General features: G+C 66.0%; 1 protein-coding gene across 1 annotated transcript in view; it reads left to right on the top strand.

Moving 5' to 3' along the window:
* The window catches only part of GRM4 (glutamate metabotropic receptor 4), a 118,221-nt gene that overhangs the window by 32,258 nt on the left and 60,801 nt on the right, over nt 1-25,162 (top strand). Inside the window, 1 exon segment of the mRNA XM_058306583.1 lies at nt 10,864-11,080. Coding sequence (XP_058162566.1) covers nt 10,864-11,080 — 217 coding nt within the window.

The following is a 25,162-nucleotide window of genomic DNA, read 5'->3' as shown; positions in this document are numbered from 1 at the left end:
CCCCCTTTATTTCCTGGGCTCCTGAGAAAACATATAATGTTTAAAAGGGTGAGACAAGAGGCTGAATAGAGCGCCTTCTGGGGAAATAATGGTTCAAAGGCCTGCTGCCTGCGTCTGCCTGGTTCTCTCCCGGAGAACAGACTTCAGAAGAGGCCGGGAAATGAATGCCGGTGTCCCCTGATCAGCAGCCGGGCGCCCCGGGGGCGGGAGGTAGGGGTGGGGGTGGCGCGGCCCCCCGGGACGGCTCCTGGGCCTCTATCAGGGACTGGATGCAGGAGGCTCCCGGTGGGGAGCGGCTCTGGGGGAGGAGGGAGACCTCGGAGCAGTGGGGGGAGCCGGGTGCCGCGGGGGGCGGCCCACCAGCCGCCGGGTGAAGCGGACCCCGTGCGGCTCGGCCCTCGGCCCCAGGGCGGGCCCTGGAGCCTGGCTCTGCTCACCGTCGAGGGGCCCGGGGCGCCGGGAGCCTGGCCCCCAGGCCGGCCGTGTGGAGGGAGTGAGGTTCATGGGTGCCTGCTCGGGGCAGAGCCCGGCACGCAGAGGGGAAGGAAACCGAGCGCGCGCACTCGGAGCCGGTGCTGAAGGGAGAGCGACGAAAAATACCATCATCGCTGTGTTGTGGGGAGAACCACGGCGGGGCAGGTGCAGGCTCTAAAGCGGGGCGGTCGGGGAGGCCCCGAGAGGCCTTGTGTTGAGGGACTGAGGGAGGTGAGGGCTCGAGTCACCTGCACGCCTGTGGGACGCCCACCTGGGCAGGGGAGCAGCAGGCGCACCTGGAGGTGCAGCAAGGTGGCCAAGTGGGTGGGGCCTCGGGGAGGGGGCCGCCCCCCCCCCCCCAGTGAGCAAGGGGCGGGGGGGGCGGTGGGAAATGAGGCCAGAGACAATGTGTTGGGAAAATGCCAAGTGCCGGTCATTTTTATCGATGCTCTGAATTGAGCTGTAAAGGATATTAGCCCATGATGGGGGTCCCCAAAGGAAAACGCGTTATGTGACTTTTGCAGGAAGAGGAGGCTTGTCACCTCCTGTCCCCTGCTTCCCCTAAATGCCCCAGTCCTTCAGGTGGCAAGATAATTTGGGGGAAGCGGATGTGACTCAAGCAATTGAGTGCCTGCCCACCACATGGGAAGTCTGGGTTTGGTTCTCGGTGCCTCCTAAAGAAGACAAGCAAGAAAGTGAGCTGACAAGATGGGCTGGTGCAGTGAGCTGGTGCAACAAGAGACACAAGGAGGAAAAACATAATGAGAGACCCAATAAGCAGGGAACAGAGGTGGCTCAAGCGTTAGGTGCCTCCCTCCCACATTGAAGTCCTGGGTTTGGTTCCTGGTGCCTCCTGAAAAGAAGACTAGGAGACACTGAGTGCAAAACAATTTGGGGGGGGGGGGGTGTATAAGTAAATAAAATATATCCTAAAAAATAATAATAATCATGTGAACTCTGCCCAAGCTATTTCCCCCTCATGGTGCCCTAAGATGAAAAGAGCCTCCTCAGAACTGAGGGCCATGCTGTGGGGGTGTGGGACAGGTAAGGGTCCCTGGCAAGGGGTCCTGGCTGGTCAGTGGGCACTGGTGGCAGGGGAGGTGTCCACACATTTTGGCCATCTCTGTGGCCTCAGGGACAGAAGTCAGGTCCTGGGGAGCCCTGCTCTTGGGCAGCCTCGGGTGGGGTTGGTGATCCTAATTAAAAGCTCAGATTCCGAAGGCTTGATGATGGAATTTCTAATTAAATCAATTTCATCTCATCTGGGAGACAGAGGTTTGCATATAATAAGCATGAAATTAATAATTTTGTTTAGAAATTAGCTGTTGCTCAAAGCTGAGCCATTTACACAGCCCTGTGGGGCCCGCGGCCCTGTCCTTTGTACTGGAGACAGACGGGCCATTTCAGCCCACAGTGGGACAGGCTGGAGCGGGGTGGGGGCCGGCGGGGGCCGGCGATGGGGAGGAAGGAGGCTAGTTCTCCCAACCGCTGCCCTGGGGATCCTGCCCCCAGGAGAGCTGGGGGCCCTCCCTGTCCCTGGAGGCTGCTGGCGTGACACTCACATTCTGTGTGTGTATGTGCCGTGTATACGCCCTGCATGTGTGAGGCATGTGCACATGTGTGTGTCGGCCCCTCTGTGTAAGGGGAGACGGGTTTTTCGCGGCACTTGGTAGCATGGCCTCTGGAGCTAGTGCCCCAAGGGTTGCATCGCGCTCAGCCATTCACTGTGGGACCTTGGGCAGGTTACTTAATTTCTCTGTCCCTCCTTGGGGACAATGGGGAGAATAAGAGGACCTCCTTCATAGGTTATCATTAAACTAAAGACATTAAGGCACATAAAACCACTTAGAGCCCATATGAATCTCTCAATAAGCGTTAGCTCTATGATGATTGTTACTGCACGTGCGCGTATGTGTGTGAACTTAATTTAGTTCGGTCCATACTGGCCTGTGACACATGTGACCCTGACACATCAGGTGTCTTGAGGTAGAGATAATAAAGATTCATTCTTGGCTTTCCTGGAGTTACAGCACAATGTTTTTTTGCCATCTTTTCTCTCAGCATCGGGAAGGTTATGCTGCGGTAACAAACAACCCTCAAATCTTAGTGGTCTAAAACAACACAGATCTAATAGTTGCTTATATTACATGTGCGCATAGGTTGTCTGAGTGCTCTGTCCCTTTTGCTCTTGGGCACCCAGGTTGGTGGAACCATGGCTGTCTGGAACATTGCTGGTCATACTGCAGAGGGGAAGTGTGCCGTAGTGGGTCTTGCAGCTGCAATGAAATGCTCTGGCCCAGAAGTGCTTTGCATTTTCTGTTCATGGTTCATTGGCCAGAATGTCTCGTATAGCCATGGCTGACCACATGGGGACAGGGAGCTGCCGTTTTCCTGGGTGCCTGGTAGGCAGAGAGCTGGTAATGTTTGGCCCATGCCTCTGATGGCTGCCACCCAACAGCACCTGTGCATGTATTTATTTTTTATTTTAATTTTTAAAAAAAGATTTATTTTATTTATTTATTCCCCCCCTCGTTGTTTGCGGTCACTGTCTGCTCTCTGTGTACATTTGCTGTGTGCTCTGTGTGTGCTCGTCTTCTCTTTAGGAGGCACTGGGAACTGAGCCTGGGACCTCCCATGTGGTAGGCAGAAGACAAGGGAGGGCCTCTTTTGGGTTCTCTCTTTTGGGCCTAAAATCATGCAGGCACATAGTAGGTGCTCAATAAATGGCTGTGTGCAGCTCCCAGGGAGACACACCCCTGCCCTCCCTCCTGGGTTTAGGGAAGGACGTGGCCCTGGAGAGGGCAGAAGGCGGGAGAGGCGGCCGGCTGCCCCCGCCGCGGCACCTCTTGCTCCCGCTGGCACTGGTGTCTGCAGGAAGACTTTGTGGGAGAGGGTGCAGGGCTCGGGGTGCAGGGGGGTGCAGGGCTCGGGGGCGCAGGGCTCAGGGGTGCAGGGCTCGGGGGCACAGGGCTCAGGGGCGCAGGGTGCAGGGCTCAGGGGGCGCAGGGCTCGGGGGCGCAGGGTGCAGGGCTCAGGGGGGCAAGCTCAGGTGGGAAAGAGGCCCTGGGCTCGGGGTGCGGGCCCCGGGGGGCGTGGGGCTCAGGCTGGCGAGGGGTGACCGGGATGGGGGCCGTGCCCTTGGCCACGTTCCTGGCTGTGCAGGCGGGACCCCGGGGCAGCTGCCCTGTCCCCTGCTTTCTCTGAACCGCGCGTTCGCGCATCACAGCTCTCGGAGCCTGAAAGCCGCGCTGCCTCTCATCTGTGGAGAAAGCAGCGGTGCTGAGAAGAGGGGGCAGGAGTCGAGGCCCGGGGGCAGCTGAGCAGGCGGGCAGCCCGGGGCCCTCTCCAGCCCTGAGTGGGCCCGTCCCCAGGCCCAGGGCCAGGACCGGAGGAGCCGCCCGGGGGGCGGGGGCGGATGGGGCGGCAGAGGCGCAGAGAGCTGCTTCTGAGGTCTTGGTTCTGCGACACCCGGGGGTATTTCGGTGCTCTGCGCAGTCAGTGGCCTTGGCTGAGATGGGCGGAGGTACCAGCCCCGCCTCCCGCTCCTGCCACACTCTCCAGCGTTTGCCCAGGGCCCTCCTGTGCCGGGCACTGTTCTGAGCGCTCGGCTATATTCACTGACAAGGCCCAGAGAGGTTGCTCGCCTGCCCTAGGCCCCACAGCGGGCGGGGGCGGGCGGGCGGCTGGCTCGGGGGTCTGGGCTGGGAGTGCACGTGCTGTACCTGGCATCAGCGAAGGGGCCGGAGGGGAGCTGCCTTTAAGCCTGACGCTCACAGGAAGAGGGTCAGGCTTCTGTCCGGGGGCCTCTGGGGTGTCCCTGGACATCTGGCCGGTTGGCTTGGGGCCCCCAGGCCCTGTCGTGGGGGGCAGGGGGTTGCTCTGAATAGCCTTGAACACACTCCAGCTTCAGAGGCCAGGTGGGCTGTGGCCCGGGTGGGCGCCGAGATGCTGGGCGGTCACGGCCCCTGGCCCCCTCCCAGGGATGCAGCATGGGGGCTGGCCCCGCCCAGAGGGTCTTTGGATTCTGCTGCCTGGGGGTCGGGGCCCAGGGCCCGATGGGGCGGCGCCCGCGTGTCCAGGCAGGTGTGAGAGGGCTGCAGCCAGGCCCGGGAGCGCCCGAGAGTGGATCTAGGCTCAACACACAGTTGTGCACCGACACACACACAGGCTCACGCACAGAGCTGAGCACACACGCACGTGTACTTACATGCACTTGGACTTTTGCCTTGACTGTCCCCTCTTCCCCAGATGCTCTCCCCAAACACCCACGTGGCTCCCTGGCTCCCTTCCTGGGGCCTTCACTCAAACGTCACCTGGCCCCTCTCTCTGACACTTCCCCGTCCCCCCACTCCGCTTTTCCTCTGGACCCTTACCACTAGCCACCGCCCTCTGGACCTTGCTCCCATAAGGCGCGGTGGCCTGCTGGCCCGGCCTGGGGCCTGGGGAGGCGCCGCGGGTCTGTCCCCGGCCCTCAGAGCCGCCCGGAGGCTGTCGCGCTCCAGACTGCTTGTGGGAAGAGTCAATGAATGAGCGTGTTGTGCCCACGTGTGCCCAGGGCGCTGCTCCAGCACGCGCGCCCCTGCGCTCGCACGCGCACACAGACGCACCTGGCATCCATCTTCACTGTCACTCGAGCCCGGAAGCAGCTTTTGTCTTTCCCACGTGGCATCGACCTCCTTGTCGCTGCAGAAGCCGGGTGGGGGCTGCCGTCGAGGGAGAGAGGTTTGACACGTGCTGCCTCGCCCTTGAGCCACTCACCCCTTCTGTCAGTGTGAGGCCCTACTGGGTGCCAGGCGCAGACACACTGTGAGTTACTCAGGGAACACAACCTGTCCGCTGCTTAGGGGGCCCAGCCCGACCTTATGAGAGCACTTTCCACATTGTCTTTCTCTTTTTTAAGAAGATTTATGTATTTATTTCTCTCCACCCCCTCGTTTCGCGCTCGCTGTCTGCTCTCTATGTCTGTTTGCTGTGTGCTCTCTGTGTCTTCTTGTCATCTTTTTTTTTTTAGGAAGCACTGGGAACCGAACCCATGTGAGAGGGGGGTGCCCGGTCACTTGCACCACTTCTGCTCCCTGCTTGTTGTGTGTTTTGTTGTGTCTCCTCATTGCGTCATCTCATTGCGTCAGCTCACTGCACCAACCTGTTGCATCAGCTCACTGTCTTGCTTTTCTTTAGGAGGTACCGAGAACCGAACTCGGGACCTCCCATGTGGGAGGTGGGTACCCATGCTGGGGTATTGACTGGCGTTCTGGGGAGGGCTAAGTTCGGCTCATCACCACATCTCCCCTGTGGCCTTGCCCAGCACAGCGAAGGGCTGCAGAAGGGCTGTTGTGTTGATAAGTAAACCCGGGAGAACGTGCCTGGTGCATGGAGCCCCTCGGGGCCCTCTGAAGGCCAGGGGTTCAGGGAGGGCTGCCTGGAGGAGGCGACGTGAGCCGCGGAGAGGATTGGGCCGTGGGAGGATGAGGACTTGGGCTCTGGGGGCAGAGGGAGACGGGCGGAGAGCAAAGAGAAGACGGAGAAAACAAAATAAAAATATAAAAGAGAAGACGGCGGCTGGCCCTCGTGTGGGACACCTGTGGCGGGTCGGCCCCCACTGGACCTGGGCTCCCGGGCCGTGGCTGCTCACTGCCTGGAGCGGCGCCTGGCTCCCAGTAGGTGGGCGGCTTGTTGGGTGCTGGAAGGGAGGAAGGCAGAGCGGTGGCGCTGGGGTGGGCATGGCTGCACCCCCCCCCCGCAGCTGCTGTCGCGAGAGGAGAGGAAGCTTCTCTGAGAAGAGCGTCAATCGAGTGTCCCCTCCTGCAACGAGTGGGCCAGAGGCGGGAGGGCCGGGGAGACGCCAGCGCCTCCCGGGGCCGGTGTCACCGTCCTGCCCACGGCGCCCCCATGGCTGGGGCGGGGTGGGGGGAGAGGAGGGAGGGGAGCCCTGGAGGCCTGCTGGCATTCTGAGGAGGTGTGTGACCGCAGAGGGCTCGGGACGGGGGCGCGAGACAGAGAGGCAAGAGGGGAAGGGCGGCGGGGGCAAGGACGGGGGCCGCCCAGGAGCCGGCCCCTGAGTGCTCGCCGCCCGCAGGGGTCCTGGCAGCCTTCTGAGGTTGCTGGTATCCCCACTGTGCAGCGGAGGAAACTGAGGCCCCGAGAGGTGCCCTAACCTGCCCCAGGTTTCCCAGCGAAGGGGCAGAGCCGGGCTGAATGCAGGCGGGCGCGAGCTGGTCACTGCTGGAGCCCTCTGCCCAGGAAACCCCGAGGACCCGGAGCTGGGGAGGAGGGACGGGGGCCGTCAGGTGCGATGGGGGGGGGCACTGGCTTATCCCCTCGCCCCTGTTCGGGCGCCTCTTACACCCCCCGCCTCCCGCCCATCTCCGGGCTGGGCCCTCTTCGGGCCTCAGGACCTGTTGGGGGCAGTGTCCCTGGGTGCCTCCGTTGGCAGGGGCTCATGGGGGGGCTCTGGGCCCTGACCCTTGCACAGCCACCTGTCCCTCCGCCTCCCCCCACCGTGCCGAGTGCCTGAGTGGGAGGAGGGGTGAGTGAGGAGCGGCCCTGGGACCCCAGGGGGGCCCAGAAACCTCCCGCCCGCTCCGCTGCGCCGCCCCCTTTGGCGCCAGGTCCCAGGCTGGGGAGAAAGTGTGAGGAGCAGGAGACGAGCTTGCGGGAGCCTGAGGCAGGGGAGCCCCCGGGAGGCCCCAGAGCGGCGGGCGTCGCACCTGCCGGGGACTCGGTGGGCGCGGGGCTGCGGGAGGGCGAGCCTCTGCTCCCCACCTCGGCGCCGTGTCCCGCTGCAGCTCAAACTCAGGGCCTTTCTGTTTAGGGGGATGACCCGGGCGGTGGCATGTATTTATTTATTTTTTAAGAAAAGAATGTTTCGGACACACAAAAACACAGCGGTAGGGCAGCGCGCCCCTCGTCCCCACGCCCTTGGCTCGGCTGTGCCGGCTCGAGGCCAGCTCTGATCCTTTGGCTTCCACGCAGCACCCCCAGGTCCCCGTCCTTTGGAAACCAGTCCCAGAAATCACGTCGTTCATCCCCAAGTCCCTCATCTCTAAGACAGTGGCTCTCAGCGGGTGGGCTGCTTGCCCCCGCAGGGGGCATCGGCCAGACTCTGGAGACAACTTGAGGGTGTCTCGACGTGGGGAGGGGTGCTCCTGGCATCGGGGGGCGGGGCAGGGTGCTGCTGAGCGCCCTGTGGTGCCCAGGGCAGCCCCCAGTGCCTAGCTCTCCCGAGGGCCGAGGGCGAGGAACCCTGGCCTAAGGAGGTCTCAGGAGCCCACCAACACCACCACACCTCAGAAATGACAGCGACTTCTAAACTAGCCATCGGAGGTCCCAGCTCAGAGGACAGGGTTTTAGCGCCACGGGCCCCAGCGGAGAAGAGGGGCTCCTGTTTGGACGCAGCGGAGGCAGGAAAGGGGACGTGTGCACACCAAAACACGCAGGTGTACGCCGGCGGGTGTGCGTCCCCAGCGGGCTGTACACTGGCATCGCTCTAAACTCGAGATGGGCAAAGGGGATGCGGTGAAGTCGCCAGGCCTGGCCCCAGCCCTGTGGGCAGCTTGCCCCGCTGGCTCCGGGCGTGACCTCCCAGCGGGCTGTGGGCGTGCGAGCAGCCTGAGCACACGCCCCCTTTCTCAGGCAGGAGCAGCCCGCCGGCTGGGCCCCTGTCCTCTCTACCTTCCAGCATCCTGGAGAGCCATCCAGAGCCGTCCAGGCGTCCACGCAAAGCTGCCTTGTTATTATTATAATCTTTTAAAGATTTATTTATTTCTCTCCTCCCCCTACCCCAGTTGTCTGCTCTCTGTGTCCATTTGCTGTGTGTTCTTCTGTGTCCACTTGTATTCTTGTCAGTGGCCTGGGAATCTTTGTCTCTTTTTGTTGCGTCATCTTGCTGCATCAGCTCTCCATATGTGTGGCGCCATTCCTGGACAGGCTGTGCTCCTTTCGTGCTGGGCAGCTCTCCTTATTACGGGGCGCACTCCTTGCGCATGGGGTTCCCCTACATGGGGGACACCCCTGCGTGGCACGGCACTCCTTGTGCGCATCAGCACTGCGCGTGGGCCAGCTCACCACACAGGTCAGGAGGCCCTGGGTTTGAACCCTGGACCTCCCATGTGGTAAGCAGACGCTCTATCAGTTGAGCCAAATCCGCTCCTGCCTGGTTCTTTTTCACCGCTGCGTAAGGTGGATCCCTTGTGTGGCTGTAACTTCTTTCACCAGTCCCCTCGTCGTGGGCACGTAGGTTGTGTCTATATTTTTGCTATGGTAAACGGTGCCACCGTGGATAACATGGCACATGCCTAACCCGGTAGTCCATACCCGTCTATTAGGAACTACGGGGGCCTTGGGAGTTAACCCTCAATTGCCCTGGGAACCCCCAAACCTCACCCACTGCTTCCCTTAATCCTCACCACTGCCCACACCCCCAAGACCCCAGGGGCCGCCCCTTTCCCAGGAGCCGCGGCCTGGGAGGGGCCAGCCCCACGAGCCCGTCGGGCGGGAGGGAGGAGGGCAGCGTGCTGCCGGGGGTCTCCCCGCGTCCCCCCGCCCCTGAGTAAACGGCGGTGGGGCCTGCTGTGTGCGGCGCTCCCCCGGCCTCCTCCGCCTCCGGCAGCTTGCTCCCGCTGGTTCTGCCTGGGTGTGGCCTTCCAGAGCTTTCCGCCTGCCCACCAGCACCCCCTGACGAGGCCCCATCGCTGTCGGAAATGGTCCTTGCAAGCTGTCCAGCCAGCTGGCCCTGCTGGCGCCCCTCTCCTCCCGCCAAAGAGGGAGCTCCGTGGGGACAGGGACGTCGTGTGTTCCGTTCACTGCTCTGTCCCCGGCAGTTAGGACATCACGGGCGCGGAAGAGTCGTTGAAATGAATAGAACGGGGTGGTTGGTTATTGGGGTGGGGCTGCTGGGCTGGCAAAATCTCTGCCTCCCTCAAGGGAGGGGTCCCTGGGAATAGGGACCCCTAGATATCGGCCAAGTCACAGCCGCTTGCTTGGGGGACGCCCCCGTCCGCTTGCCCCCTGAAACAGCCCCCACCCTTAGTTGCTGAAATTCTGGCTGTGGGTTTCTTGGTGAGGATGGGCTCCTTGTCATTCCTTGTGGGGATAAAATCTTACATGTGACATCAGCCCAGATCGGTAGCCCCCCACTTTGTCACCTTGGACAACTGAGGGCAGCGCAGAGGGGTGGGCACACAGGAAGGGTGAGTTTGATGTGGGCCAAGGAAGGGAATGGGGTGCGCAGAGCACTGGCCTGCCCGGGACGGCTGGGCCCCCTGGAGAGCCCGGGGCAGAGCGAGGGTCCTTGGAGAGTGGCAGGGGTGCCCGGGCATGGGGGTGAGCGTGGGCCCAGGGGGGAGGGGAAGGCTCAGGGGCACCTGTCCCCCCATGTCCCCCAGGGAGGGCTGGGTCTCCGCCGCAGGAGGCAGGGGCAGCTCACGGACCCCTTCTCGCCTGTGGCTGGGGAGGGCCCGGGTGGGGCTGGGGAGGCGGGCACGTGCTCGATGGCCGGGAGAGCTGGGCTGGGGGTCTGGGGTCTGCTCGGTCTTGGGTGGCTGTGGGGTCTTGGAGGCCCCTGCATCTTGGGACCCCGTCTCCTCGTCTCTGGACTTCCGGAGACCCCCGCCCACCCCACCCACTCTGGGTGCTCAGGGCAGGGTGGGGCTGGGAAGCTGGAACCTGCTCTGTCCCCTAGAGAAGGGGACACTTTGGCTGCGGAGGCTTAGGCGCAGGGTGGGGTGTTGACACCCCTGCGGGGGGCAGGGGATACACCAAATGCCCCCTCAGGGCCCCTGGACGCCCCATCTCCAGCCCTGCCCCCAGGCTGACCATCCCTCCTACCTGGGGCGGCTCCGTGGGCTGGGGTCGTCTCGCCTGTCTGTAAATCCAGGCACCCGGAGGCTCCCGGTTTGTGTGCATGCGCGAGCGTGCAGCGCGCGTGCCCGAGCGCCCTGTGGGTGTGGAGCGCGCGTCTGGGGGCGTCTTCCAGGGACCAGCAGCCCCCGGCCCCGCGCGAGGCCTGCTGGGAGACCTCCCGGAGGGGCCTTGAGGCTGAGCGCCGGGCACCCCTCGATCTGCTCCCAACTCGCTCCTGTGGGCCGGGGCGGTGGAGACGGGCAGACCCGCGGGGAGCGGGAGCGGGAGGCGGAGGCGGCGGGACCGTGGGCCGGAGCCCGGGCCGTGCTGAGCAGCCGCGGGCCACGCGCGCACCCTCTCTGGGCCTCCGTTTCCTCCTGGTAGCGGGGGCGGGGGCCTGTCCTGGTCCTCCAGGGTGGGAGGAGCCGGGGCTTGGGGGGAGGGCTGGGCGGCCCCCCACCGTGGGGACAGGAGGGCGCCGTGAGCATGGGCGCAGTGCCGCGGGATGGGGAGCCGGCCCGCCCCCATTGGTGGCCCCTCTCCCCGCAGATCCCCCAGATCAGCTACGCCTCCACAGCCCCCGACCTGAGCGACAACAGCCGCTACGACTTCTTCTCCCGCGTGGTGCCGTCGGACACGTACCAGGCGCAGGCCATGGTGGACATCGTCCGCGCGCTGCGCTGGAACTACGTGTCCACGCTGGCCTCGGAGGGCAGCTACGGCGAGAGCGGCGTGGAGGCCTTCATCCAGAAGTCGCGTGAGGACGGTGAGCCTGGCCGGCCTGCGGGGGGGGGGGGGCACCCCGCGGGGCGAGTCGCCACTCAGGGTGGGGGGAGCACCCCGCAGGGGCGTGTCGCCGCCCGGGGTGGGGCGGTGGGCACCCCAGCGGGGCGCGTCACTGCCCAGAGTCGTGGGGGGCACCTCAGCGGGGCGCGTCAGTGCCCAGGGCTGGGGTGGGGCACCCCGCGGGGGGCGTGTCGCCTCCCAGCCCCAGCACCCCCAGAGTGCCTGCCAGGTCCTCTGCCCGCCCCAGGCCCTTCCCCCGCTCGGGCCTCAGCCCCTTCCCCTGAGCTGTGACCTGGGGCGGCTCCGCAGGGGGTGGCTGCGGGGAGGCTTGCAGGCTGCCCGTGGCCGTGGCCGTGGCCGTGGCCGTGTCGGTCCTGCCAGGGTTTCTGGCATGGGGCGGTGGGATGGCCGCTGTCCTTGTAGGCAGGGGGGAGGCAGGACAAAGGTGGCTGGGGCTTGGGAAGGCGAAGGCCCTGAGTCCAGCAGCCCTTGTCCAGTGCCGGGTGGGGGCAGGGCCTGTCTGGCCCCCGGGAAGGAGGCGCTCCGCTCCCCTGGGGCGGGCTCTGAGGAGTTCTGGGAAAGCGATTTGCTCCTGGGGTTTCTCCCGCCTCCCACAGTCGGAGCATCCCCCCTTGCTGAAACTGCTGTCCTCGGAAGCTGGCGTGGTAAAGCGTTTAGGCATCAGCCAAGCAATAAGAGGCTACCTGCCCTGATAGGTGATGGCGCTCCCCCCTGCGGCCGAGCAGCTGGCCAGGGCCCTGGCCCGGGCCGCCCAGCGGGTGGGTGCCGGGGGTGCCCTGCGGGCCCACCTGGGCGGGGGTCTCCGCCTGGGAGAAGCGAGCCTTGCCGGGGGGAGGGACTGGGTGAAGGTTGGGGCTGTGGGCAGGGAAGGGGGACGGGGCTCCTTCAGGGTGGTGGGGGGAGCAGGGGAGCCCCCTCCCGGCAGGCCCTGCGAGAGGGCCCCGGCCCCGCCCTGAGCCCCGCCTGTCTTTTAATAGCCACCGCGGCGTCCTCGACCTTGGGGGGACGGCGTCGGTGTGTTTATACCTGCCCAGCTCCGGGGCCCTAATTGCTTTTCCCGGGGACCACAGAGCGTCCAGAGCCGGCGCTGGGAACACCCTGCGGGCGTAATCCTGCTATAAATCTCCCATAAGCCCCTTTAATTGTACAGCCGGAGCTGCCTGGGTTCCTGCCGCTCCGCGGAGGCTGGGGTGGGGAGTGGGCGGCGCGGCGATGGGGCCACCCTGGAGGAAAGTGGGGGGCGATCGGGACCCTGCTGCCTACCCGGGGCAGGCGGGGGTCGGCGGCTACGTCCCCAGGCCCCGGGCGGCCCCCAGTGCCACAGCCCCACTCTCTGCCTTTCCCCTGCTCAGCTGCGGGACGCGGGGACTGGCTCTCGACTGGCGCCGCCCTGCTCCACTGCTGCCTCCCCTCCTGGGTGGCTGGAATCCTCCCCACACAGGCCCACTGCCTGTTCTGTTTAAGGTGTGGCCTCCGCAGGACTTGGGCACGGAGGTACTGGTCGGGGAGCTGGACAGAGGTTCCAGAATCTCCGGTACCTCCATAACCCTGACTGTGTGCCCAGCACATGCTGAGCCCTTTACCCCCGTGCTTCCTGTAAATCCTCTCTGCGTGGCGGGGTAGGCATTACCCTCGTTTTACAGGAGAGGAAGCTGAGGCACAGAGAGGCCAATTAACTGGCACCGGGTCACACAGCAAATTAGGGGTAGTAGAGAAGGGATTTGAACCCAGGCAGCTTGGATCCAGGGCTAGAGGTCTTACTGCTGTTGTGTTCTTGTTTATCCCCCACCCCCGTGTCCCCGCACATTAACTAGCCGGCCAGTGCTGTGCTGGGGGTATGGCAGCCTCGCACAGGTGGCGCACTGGCACGCACTCCCACCCATGCACACACGCCATGGCCTGGAGGGACAAACGCCCATGTGAGAAGAGTGGGAGGGGCGTGGGCTGGGGATGTGGTCTGGGTATTTAGTGTTTGGGCTGAAGGGATAATGCTACTGTTTGAATTTTTTACAAGCCTCTATTCAGAGTGCCCAGTCTGGAAAAATGAGGGATTAGCTCATCTGCCAGGGCCCGCGGTCTCGAGAGCACGCAGTGCCCCCCACGCTCGCTCCCCCGCACTGGAGACCCAGCTCTGCCACATGGAGCCGGGGGGCAGCTCCCGGGCCTGGCCGGGCCTCCCCCCACGGGCGGGCAGCTGGGTGCCTCCCACCCCCGCCCCCGTGGCTAAATGAAATTTGATTTGGAGAACATCTTTCGGTGGGTGAAAATGAAAAGAAAAGGAGAGAGAAGGCCGCACCCCAGCTGGCCAAATTGAAATCAGAACTGAGCGGCCAGTAGAAAGAAGCTGCTCTACCTTGGAGCCTAATCCCTGCGAAAGATTAAAGATGTCTTTGGCCGTATATTGTATTGATCCGTTCTCTGAAGTATAAATCATCCGTGAGTTGGTCGGAGGAGCACTGCGAGGTGGGGGGTGGGGGGCGTGCTCGCCAGGCTGGGGGGGCCTGTCCGAGCCACGGCGCGAACCTCAGCTGGTGAGTCCTGGATGCCTCTGGGTCCCTGGCACTGGGTTCTGCAAGGAGCATAATTATGCCCATTTGATAGCTGCGGAGGCTGAGGCCAGAGAGGGTAAGTCATTTTCCCGAGGCCACACAGCCGGAAGGTAGGGGAGCTGGGCTTGGAAAGCCCAGCCCTGGGGATGGCCCACCACTGACCAGGCGATCGCCATGGGGTCTGATAACTTTTTTTTTAAGGAGGTCCTGGGGACTGAACCAGGCTTCTCCGCTCCATGCTCTCCATCTGCCGCAGCAAACGGTCAACCAGGCTCTGCCAGACCTGCCACTCGTTAGCTGTGTGACCCTGGGGAAGTCCCTCAGCCTCTCTGGGCTTCCATGTCCTCATGTGAAATGGGGCGAAAGCAGCCCCAACTCCATAGGACCGGCAGAGTGATCCGGGCTCACGGGTGCCCGGCCATTCCTGGGGGGCGCGCGGGGTGCTGGGAGGCCTGGGGGCTGGGACAAAGCCATGGGGGTCCCGGGTGCCTGGAGGTGGCAGGGCTGCCCTCGGGCTCTCCCAAGGCAAGTTCCAGAGGTGGCCGGGGCAGGGCGGATGTGCGCCTGGGGGGGCGAGTGTGCGCCTGTGCATCTGTGCCTGGGCGAGTGTGCGCCCGTGCGTCTGTGCCTGGGGGGGCGAGTGTGCGCCCGTGCGTCTGTGCCTGGGCGAGTGTGCGCCCGTGCATCTGTGCCTGGGCGAGTGTGCGCCCGTGCGTCTGTGCCTGGGTGTGTGTGCGCCCGTGCGTCTGTGCCTGGGTGTGTGTGCCCGTGCGTCTGTGCCTGGGCAAGTGTGCGCCCGTGCGTCTGTGCCTGGGTGTGTGTGCGCGTGCGTGTGTGTCTCCTGGCTGCAGCGGGGACTCGTCCTCCTGCGGCCGCGGAGCTCCGAGGAGCCTGCCCTGCCCGCGGGCCCCGCGGCACCGAGGCTGGCATTAGGCATGCAGAGCAGGCCCCGCCTGGGCTCCCGAGATAACGCCCGCGCGCCGAGGTCGAGGCAGGTGGCGGGGCGGCGCAGGCCTGGCGGCACCCTCCGGCGTCCCCCTGGCGTCTCCCGCCCGTCCTCAGGGCTTGGGGTCTGGCGCCTCCATTTGCACATCCCCACTGCCTCTCCATACCCGTGGGGCCCTGTGTGAGCCTCAGTTTACCTGCATTAGGGTCTCCCACAGAGGAGACAAACCAAGGCTCAGGGGTGCTGAGGGGCCTGGCTTAGGTGCCCTGGGCCCTCCCTGCCCCCCCCCCCGGGAGTTTGGCTCTCGTCTTCTTGGGTGGGTGACTCCAGCAGCCCAGGGCTCACCTGGGTGCCCCCAGGGTGGGAAGGCGCTGGGCCCTTTGGGGATGGCAGGAAGGGGCGTGGGGGCTCAGGCCTGCTCCTCGTAGGGCGTTCTGCCCCGTGCACAGCGGCAAGGCCCGAAAGCCGCGTCCCCCCCCGTGCGCTCTCGCGTCCTGGTGTCCCCCATCGATATTCCGGAGACGTGGCTGAGCCGGGCTGGTCTGCTCTGACCTCTGGTGCCCGCTCCCAGGGCTGCGCATCACACGTGCGTTTGGACGGCGCCTCCCCACCGGCGTGGCGGCACGGGCGCTGCGGCTGGGGCGCTCTGCGGGCGGCCGGGCTGGGCCTCCTTGGGCTGGCTTCCCAGGTCGTCCTGGAGCACCCACCCCTGGAGGCTCGGAGGGGGTGCGGGGGGAGCTCGGCCAGCTGGAAGGAGCTGCGTGGCCTGCCCGAGGGGCCAGGGCCGGACGTTTGCCCCAGGACACCCCGGGACCCAGAAGCCCACTCCCCTTCCTGCTGCCCCCCCCAGCCATCTCCCATTCCCCCCCCCCCTCCCGTTCCAGCCATCCCAGCTCTCCTGCTGCTTCTGCAATGCGCAGGCCCCAGCCGCCCCAGGGCCCTGGCACGGGCAGTTTCCTGCACCTGGGAAGCTCACATCCTCAGGGCTTCCTATCCCCACATGTCCCCTCTTCAGAGAGCCCTCTCTGACCACCCCACCTAAACCCCCTCCTTCCGTAGCCCCCCTCTCTCACCCCTGCCCCCTGACCCGCTCTTCTTCATAGCCCCGACTACTAAATGTTTGTTTTGTTGGTTCTGTTCATGGTCCTAGAGGCAGGGATTTTTGCCTGTTCATTCTCTGCTACCTCGCCAGTATTTAGAACAGTGCCTGACACACCACGGTTACTCAGTGAATGTTTGTTGAGTGAATGATTGATCACAAAACTCAGGTCTCGACTACTCACTCCCCCTGCCAGGCCTGAGAGGCCACTTGCCCAGCCTGCAGAAGGGGAAATCGAGGCTCAGGCAGCACGGGCGCCCAGGGGGTAAGCCAGGCCACCCTGGGATCTCTGTCCAACTCCCTGGGCTCCCCGGCTATCCGCCTGCGGACTCACTGGGAACAGAAATCGTCGCGGGAGGCAGGAGGCAGGGGTGGGGAGACGCGGGGCGGCAGCTGCGGCAGGGCGCGGTTCCTCCCGTGTCTCCCTCCGGCGCCTGCCTCCGGGCGCCCCATCCTGAGGTGCTGCCTGCCCCTGCGTCCCCGGCCGGCGTGGGCGTCAAGAGGCCGGCTGTGGCCCCCGTCCTCGGGGCACCCTCGCGGGGCCGGGGAGGACGGGCCAGCCGGGCCTCGCCCCTGCCCTGCGCACAGTAGGGGTGGCCGGGTGGGTGAAGGACGGGGCGTGACGGCGTGTCCCTCAGTGAGGGACTGGGCACGCAGCAGGGCTGCGGGAGGCTTGTGTGGACGCAGGAGAGGAAGGACGGGCACGGCAGGCGGGGGCACTGCGGGCGAGGGGCCGGGGGGCCGGGTGGGACCCCGGCCGCTGGTGCCAGAGTCAGGGAGCAGAGTGAGGTGGGGCACTCGGGACTGCGCCTGCTTGACCGAGGGGGCGCGTCGGTGCCGCCCCCTCCACTTGCCAGGTGCCCCCAGGGGCCCCCATCAGGGTCCATGCCAAGCCCCTCCTCCGCGCAGACTCCCCATGTCCCCCCTCCCCTGGGTGGAGGGGGTGGTTTTCCAGGGCTCGCCAGCTGGGGAGCTCCGGTCGCCTACCCCCCAAGAGCGGGCAGCCTGCCCCCGCCTCGCCCCCCGGCGCCAGGCTCCCCGAGGCTGGACAGGCTCGGCCCCGTGGCCCCGGCTTCCTCGGTCACCGCAGGCCCCCAAGAGATGTTCGTAGCACGAAGGACGCGACGAGCAGATGGCCAGCGCCCCCCCGGGCACGCCCTTGCCCTGCCGGGGGCCCCCTCCCCACCTGTACCAGGTCATCCCAGCGCCCGGCTCCGGCCCCCGGCAGATGGTGTCTCCACGCCATGGCCCCTGCCTCCCAGCGCCCTTCACCCCAGCAGAGGCTTGTTCTCCAAGATCCGAGTCCCCTTCCTAAGACACCCCAGGACGCTGGGAAGACGGCGCGCCTTTAGGCCGCGTGCCCCCGCGCGGTGCTGGAGCTCCAAGGCCCCAGCGGGCAGGGGCGGGGGCGGGACGTCACCGAGGCGCGGGGGTTCAGAACGACCGCTGGGGCCATCGCAGCAGGAGGGGCAGTGCGGGGGTGCAGCCCTCCCACCCCAGTCAAGTGAAACTGGGGTTCCTGGCCGCGGTGGGGCCGGGGAGGGGGGCCGCCGGTTGCGGCGCAGTGCGGGTGAGGGTCGAGGTTTGAGCCTCCTCTCACGGGGGACGCCCGGGGCCCTCCGCCGGCCGCCTGCTGCAGCCTCGGGGACCAGCAGCTTGAGGCGGCGCTGGCCCCTTCCTCCCCGAGGCCGAGGGTGGGGGAGCGGCCCTGCCAAGCAACAGCCCCGTCACCCCGGGGAAGTTCAGCGGACGGGGCCATCCCCGAGCCCGCGGCGCGCCGGCCGCGTTTCCCTGCGGGGCCGGGGCCGGGCGAGGCGCTGGTCTGAACGCACGGGCCGGTGTCGCCAGGCCCCGCCGCACAGGCGAGCCGCACACTGGTTCCCCTGCCCCCGGCCGCGGCAGGGTGCGGCGCTCCTCCCCTGGGGCGCCTCCGGGCCGAGGGTCGCCGGCCCCTCGCTCGCGCGCAGCCCCTCGTGCCGGCTCTCCCTGGCGCCTCTGATGCAGTGCCCTGGGCTGTCCCTGTGGGCACGGCCTCCGGCCTGCGCTCCTGTCGAGGAGGCAGCGGGGGTCTCTCGGGCCTGCTGTTTGCACATCCCTGCGTTCCCTTCGCCGGCCGCCTCTGGCGCTCGCATTGCGCAGCCGGCCCGGCCCCTTGGCGGCTTTGGCCCCGGGGTCCCATCCTTCTCCCGCTGACGCAGTCCATGCGGTGGTTAAGAGCGCAGGTGCTGGGACAGCCGGCCTGCGTTCAAATCCTGGCTCTGCCCCTCCGAGCTCTGCCACCTTGAGCAGTTGTTTAAACTCTCTGTGCCTCGGTTTCCACCTCTGTGAAATGGGGGCAATAATAGTACCTCCTTATGGGGTGACGCGGGGGCACAATGAGTTAATACACGCATAGCACTCCTGTCAGTTGTTATGGCTATGACCAGAGGGGGAGTGGGACCCGGCTTCTAGGCCTGGCTTATTTCTGGGTGGCTGTGTGACCTTGGGCTGGCCGCACTCCCTCTCTGAGCCTCAGCTTCATCACTGATGGGGAGGAGTTGAGTCGGGCCTTGGCGTCCCTCTGTGGCACAAGTCCTCACGCCCCCCTACTTTGGCTTTCTTATCTGGGATGTAACGGGGTAGCGAGGGGCCTGGGGCGCCCCTGCCTGGTCTGAGGCTTGAAAGACTGTGGCATTGGCAGGGGAGCATGTGTGTGCTGTGGGGGGTGAGAGGAGGGGAAGGGGGAGAGGGAGGAGGGGAGGGGGAGGAGGGGGAGGGAAGGAGGGGAGGGGGAGGGGGAGAGGGGAGACAAGGAAGAGAGAGAAAGGGAGGGAGGGAAGGAGGGGAGGGAGATGGAAGGAAGGGGTGGGGGCCGGGCGTCCCTAGGCCCGTGGAGATCCCCGCGTGCTGGGGAGGGCGCCTGTGAGGCTCCTGCGGGAGGGTGGGCAGGTGGGGTGAGGTGCTTCCCCTGCAGTGGCCTTCAGCCCAGGTTCCCTCCTGCTTCTGGGATTCTTTCAGGGTTCCAAGCACTCCGGGTCCCACCAAGCCTGTGCCTTGGGCGCGTGGCCGCACACGTGCATGGATTTGCTGGATGAACATTTACCAAGCCCCGGGTGTGTGCCGGGCGTTGGCCCGGGCCTGGGAATGAGCAGTGGGCCGCACAGGTGAAGGGCTCTGGTCTGGTAGCGCTTTACAGCAAACAAGTAAGCCCATCAGTAGGAGCACAGTTTCAGAGGCGAGCTGGTGGACAGCGATTGCCAGGGAGAACAGAGCCGGGAAGTGCATCGAGAGGCGGCTGGCGAGACTCCTGTGGGGTGGCCGGGGAAGCCTTCTGCAGAGGGGCCCTTCGGGCAGAACCCTGAGCGCAGCGAAGGCTGAGCCCTGGGGGTCTGTGGGACGTGCTCCGGGCAGAGGAGCTAGAGGGGCAGAGGCCCGGAGCCGGAGCCTGCCTGGTACCTGGGGAGTAGCCAAGAGGCGAGGGCGGGACGGGTGAGGGGGAGAGAGGCAGGAGAAGGGGAGGGGCAGACCATGTGGCCTTTCCTGTGAGAGCTTTGGCCTTTGCTCTGAGTGAGATGGGAGCCATGGCAGGCTTAAGAGCAGGGGCGGGACCTACATGGACTGGGGGTCAATAGGAACCCCTGGCCGCGGCGCGGGGATAGCGTGGGCCAGTACAGCGAGAGACCAGCTGCCGGGCGAGAGGTGACGATGGCTTGGCCGGGGGTGGCGGCGGTGAGAAGGCACACGTTTGGGGAGTGTTCTGAAGCAGAGCCGGCGCCTGTGCGGTGTGTGGCCGAGGCGGAGGCTGGCCCTGCGCGTCCGCCTTCAGCACTGCGGTCAGCGGCGCCCGGCCCGGGGCCGTCCTGGGGACGTGGGCCGCCTTATCAATTTCTTTTTTAGCCAGATGTATTTATTTGAGAATTCCCTCCGGGATGAGGCAGGTCTGAATATAATATAAAGCTAGGATGAGAGAACTGAAAGCAGTTGTCTCCAGAACTCTCTTTATCTCTGCTCAGCTCTGCTCAGCGGTGGCTGCAGGGCAGGGGCCAGCGGTGGGTGGCTGATGGGGGGCTGCCCGGAAGCTGAGCTGCCGCGGGGAGAGCGAGGCGCTGGGGTGGGTGGGCTGAGGGGTTGAGCTCGGCCCCCTGGCCCGAGGCCGCCTGCCGGGGTGAGAGGGGGGCTGCTCCCCGGCCTGCGGGCCTGCCGTGAGGCCCTGGGCGAGCCGCTGTTCCTCTTGGCTCTCGGTTTCTCCGTCTGTGAAGTGGGGGTGGCTGTCGCCCTGACGCCGCCGTCACTGTAAGAACGCGAGAGCAGGCGGGCTGGTGTCAGGGAGGCCGGAACGCGCCGAGGGGCCCAGCGCTGCCCCGGGGCCCAAGCCTGGTGCCGAGCACTCGCCCCTTCCAGCCCCTGGCTGGGCCCCCTCGCCACTCTCCTCTCCTTTCTTCTCGGTTTCGGTGGCACTTTATGCCCACGCCCCGTTTCGCTGTATTCAGGATGATCTTATGGATATTCTATGCAAATTCTCATCTTCAGTGAGCCAGAAGGAAAACCAACGACCAGACATTGCTTGGGGCCATGGGAGGCCTTGGGATGGGGGAGAGCAGGACAGAGGGACAAGCGAGAGGAGGGACAAGCAAGAGGAGACACGACAAGAAGGGCGGGAGGAGAGCAGAAACGGTGGGGGGCCCAGGAGCTGCGGAGGGCGGGGGCAGGACCCTCTCCAGCCCTCCCTGCCCCCCACCTTACAGACGGGGGCCAGGCCCAGGAAGACGGGGCGCCTTGCCAGCTCACCCCGAAGGCGGGAAACAGTGGAGAGAGAGCTGGAGGGGGGGAGGACGGCGTGGGGGTCGCTGGGACCAGGCTCCAGCTGGTGGGACTCAGTTTCCCCTTTCAGAAAACGGTCATCGCATCTAGGACGCGCGTTTTGTGGGGAGGGGTTGACCGAGAGGAGCTCATGGGGCGGCATGTGTAGAAATTACTCAGCGGTGGGATGCCGCGCAAAGGCGAGGGGCTGTGGGGTGACGGGAGGGCCGGCGGTCAGCTCTTCCTGGTCACTCATTCGCTCGTAGCGTCTATCGTGTTTCCTGGATGGGTGTCAGCTCTACCAAGGCGGGCTTCCTGTCTGTCCTGCATGCTGCTGTGCCCACAGCGCCTGGGATGGCCCTGGGCACTGGGGAACTCAGTGAACTGGAGCTGTGTCAATGAATGCTCCTCTGCGCCCGACACCGGGCTCTCTCCCTGGAGCTCAGGGCCTGGTGGGCACGGGGGCATCCTGCTCATAAGCCTGGGCACATGCAGGAGGGCTTCCTGGAGGCGGGGGGCCTTAGGGGTGGACAAGAGCCGACTTGAAGAGGAGAGGAGTCTGTAAAAGGGAACTGGGTATCCAAGGCAGAGGGGACGTCTGACCGAGGCTGGTGGAGGAGCACCCTGAGGCTTCCAGGAAATGGCAGGTGCTCTGGGGGTGGGGGGTGGGCACGGGGCTGGAGGGTGGCGGGGTAGTTTGCAGGCCTCGGGCCGGGGCGGGGGAGTTGGCCCTTTGCCCCGAGGTGGGGGAGAGCCCCGGAAGGTGTGAGGGAGGGCACTGACTGGACAGACTAGAGCTTGGGGGGCTGGAGGGGCTATGCTGGGCGGGTTGAGGTTAGGCGGGACTCTGTAAGGGGTGACAGTGTGGGGGTGCGCGGTGTGTTAGGGCCGCTGGCAGGCTGCCCTGGGGGCTCCGGCTGGCCCGCAGGGGCTGGGCAGTGGGAGGGGCGTGTGCTGAGCGGCCTCGGGCCGTACGGCCCCCTCTGGGCCCTGGTTTAGATCAGAGGGGGGTCTCCACTGGGCAGTCTCGCCCTGCCCCGGGGGCCCACATCCCCGGGGTGCCCCTCACCCTGCTCCACAGTCTCCAGCTGTGAAAAATCCTCCCACCCCAAACCCAAACGCCTGTCGAGAAAACGCGCAGGTGGCACCAAGGCCTCTTCCAGCTCCAGGACGCAGGGGGACGCGGGCCAGCCCAGCCGGATCCCCCTTCCCCTCCCGGTCGGTCCCCGTCGCCTCACCCCCAGATCTGGCTCAGTCCCCAGGTTTGGGGGCTCCATGCTGGGAGTGCGCGGGGCCATTTTTTGGGGGGGCGAGTGGGCGTGTCTGTGGCTGCAGGCCCACACCTGAGCGCCAGCCCCTCGTGCTCACTCCGCCCCTGTCCTTCCAGGCCAGCTGCGGCGGGACGCGCTCGCGTGGCCCAGTGGCCCAGGAGGCCGCGGCGGGGTAAGGGGCCTGCGCGCCCCCTCCAGACCCGGGGTGGCCCCCGCGCCCCGCCCTTCCTGCAGCTCTGCTGTTACAACGGGGGCTTGGAGGGGCCCGAGCCGGGGCTCTGTGCCACCCCCTCCCCCTGGCCTGAAGGTGGGGGTTCGGGCCTGGTGTGGGAGGAGCCCGGGGGGGCTTCATTAGCCAGCGCCTGCTGGCGGCGGGCGGGGGGCAGCCGGCGCGGAGACCTGCGCGGGCTGCCCGGGTAATTACAGCTCAGCATTTCATTCCGCTTGTCAGTTTCCACTTCCTGGGGATGTGGGCTCCTAAATATTTTATCCTGGGCTGCAGCCGCCCGCTCCTCGCCAGCCAAACCGCAGGTCCGGCTGCCGGCCCCCCCGGGCCTCGCCGGGGGCCCCGCCGCGGTGGAGCGGGCCAGAGCCGCCGTCCCCGGCCCCTGCCTGCGCTCGCGGGCCTGCACCCCAGCCACGGCTCCTCGTCCCGGGGCGGGGGGGGCCTGGCACGAGGGCCTGGGCAGACAGCAGGGCTGCAAATGAGGCTCGGTTCAGCCACTGCTGGCGGAGGGCCTGCTGTGTGCCTGGGAACTGGGGAGCCAGGCACCGTGCCCCTCAAAGGGGCTCCTGGGCTGACGGAAATGGTATGATGATAGCACGTACTGCTGGAGCGATCATGTGCCAGCACTGCTCTAAGCCCTTTATGAATATTAAATCACCTGTTCACACTATCATAAGGAGGTCCAGAGAGGCAGAGTCTCTTCTCTAGAGCCACACAGCTAAGAAGTGGCAGAGCCGGGGTTTGAACCCCGACAGCCTGGCTCCAGCCCTCGCGCCCTGAACCAGGTGAGTTGCAGACCTGACCTCAGCCCAAGGCAGAGCAGGGAAGAGCCAGCAGAGAGGTGTGACAGAGCCCCGGGAGGCGGGGGTCCCGCTGGGGGAAGGGTCTGGGATGCTGTGTGGGGAGTTGGGCCCTTCGGGTGGGGTTGAGCGGCGGGTGGAGAAGCGGGAAGGGCGTTTGGGCAGCGGGCCGGCACGGGCTGGGGGCGGGAAAGCAGGCGCCGGGTTGGAGAAGGGAAGTGGCCGGGGGCTGGGGATTGGGGGCTGCGGCCCAGTAGGGAGGTGGGAGGCGGAGCGGGGGGTGGCAGGGCCCCCCGTGTTACCAGGGCTGGGGCAGATGGAGCGAGTCGGGGGTCTCGTTCCGTTCGTGGCTCCTGCAGGGCCTCAGCCACGGTCCACGGTGCCCGGCCTTGACCTCCAGCTGGGTGGGGGTCCGAGCCGTGCAGGCAGGGCGGGGGTCCTGCTCGCCGGATGCCCCCGCAGGCCACCTCAGGGCTGGAGCGTCAGCCGAGGACGGGGTCACGGCGGCTGGAGGGCCGTAACTTAGCACTCAGTGCCCTGGCTCTGGCTTCCCACTCATCCCTTCCCTGTCCTGAACCTTGCCTGAGAAGGGGGTGGGGTTCCTTCAGTCTCAGAGGCCTGCGTGGCCAGTGAGGCTGGGGGCAGGTGGGGGCCTGGGGGGCCGGGCTGGGGCAGGGGTCTCCCAGGGGGCCGTGGCGGGAGGGTGGGCTGGGAATGCCGTCTCTCAGAGCCCTCCTCAGCCGCCAGCCGCCATCACCTGCCTCCAAATACCTTTGCTTCCCTTTTCTACTTTTTTCTTTTTCTGCCTTTCTCGCTTCAAAGGTGTTTTGCCTAAATGAGTTTGTGTTAAGATATTAGGTCGATCACTCAGCACATTTCCCCCTGCTCAGAGCCGAGTGCCATGAATAATGCAGCGCTGGCAACGCTGCCACTGCCACTGGCCTCCTGCGGAGGGGACGGCCGCTCTCGGCTCAGGGGGGCTGAGGCCCGCGCCACTGCCCTGCCCACCCGTCCCCAAAATATGTCCCAAGGGACCCAGCCTGTCTGGGTCTGGGTGGGGAGGCAAGCTCTCCCCACCTTACAGATGCGGAAATGGAGGCTCAGAGAGGCTGAGCAACTTGGCTTATATCACGGAGCGAGTGGCTGGTCGAGATGGGATGTGGGCCCCAGGCGGGCCTGGGCTCAGCCGCTCACGTCACACCAGGCCAGCTCCCTGAGGCCCGTGTCCCCTCTGTCCTGCCTCCTCTGGGGGGCTGGCTCAGAGGACAAGTGAGGACTTGGCCCTTGCCTCTCAGCTGGGGCTGAGGCTGCCAGCCGCAGGATGAGGGAAGGCGCCGTCGCCCCACCTCCCAGCGCCCGGCCCACCTGCCCCGAAAGCGCTCCCGCCAGGCGGCCAGGTGCTGTGAGGGGCCCAGGGAGGCCTCAGGAGCTGGAGGCCCTGTGGACCGGGGTGTGCGGGGGCCGCAGCGTGACGGGCTTTCAGGCTGGGTGGGGCCTCAGCCAGGGAGGGAGTGGGGCTCGGGCGCCGTGTGGGAGACCCGGGGCGGGGGGGCAGCCGGGGGCGCCTCCCTGTGCGGTGCCTGGGGCGTGGTGGGCAGGGCTGTGCAGGGAGCTGTGCATCTCTGTGTGGTGTGCGGGAGCCTGCGGGGAGCTGTGCGTCGCTGTGCAGTGTGCGGGAGCCTGTGGGGAGCTGTGCATCTCTGTGCTGTGTGCAGGAGCCTGCGGGGAGCTGTGCATCTCTGTGCTGTGTGCAGGAGCCTGCGGGGAGCTGTGCGTCTCTGTGTGGTGTGCGGGAGCCTGCGGGGAGCTGTGTGGGAGCCTGCGGGGAGCTGGGTGTCTCTGTGCGGTGGGCGGGAGCCTGCGGGGAGCTGTGCGTCTCTGTGCGGTGGGCGGGAGCCTGCGGGGAGCTGTGCGTCTCTGTGCTGTGTGCAGGAGCCTGCAGGGAGCTGGAGCCTGCGGGGAGCTGTGCATCTCTGTGCGGTGTGTGGGAGCCTGCGGGGCGCTGTGCGTCTCTGTGCCGTGTGTGGGAGCCTGCGGGGAGCTGGGTGTCTCTGTGCGGTGGGCAGGAGCCTGCGGGGAGCTGTGCGTCTCTGTGCGTCTCTGTGCGGTGTGCGGGAGCCTGCGGGGAGCTGTGCGTCTCTGGCCGGGGGACGTGCGAGGTGGTGATGGGGCGTCGGTGAGCGGGTGCGTGTGGCTGGGCCTGTGCGCTTGTGGCTGGGCCTGTGCGCTGGTGGCTGGGGCTATGAGGTGGCCGGGTGCCCACGTCGTGGGTGGAGCCGTGGGTGAGTGGGCTGTGACCCCCTAGTGAGGTGAGGTGTGTGTGCCCGTGTGGGGTGTGTGCAGCAGTCAGCCAGAGGGTGCTCATACAAAG

The sequence above is a fragment of the Dasypus novemcinctus genome, chromosome 11, assembly GCF_030445035.2.
Source record: "Dasypus novemcinctus isolate mDasNov1 chromosome 11, mDasNov1.1.hap2, whole genome shotgun sequence".
Taxonomy (NCBI): Eukaryota; Metazoa; Chordata; class Mammalia; order Cingulata; family Dasypodidae; genus Dasypus; species Dasypus novemcinctus.
This window is presented reverse-complemented; position numbering and strand designations above follow the sequence as displayed.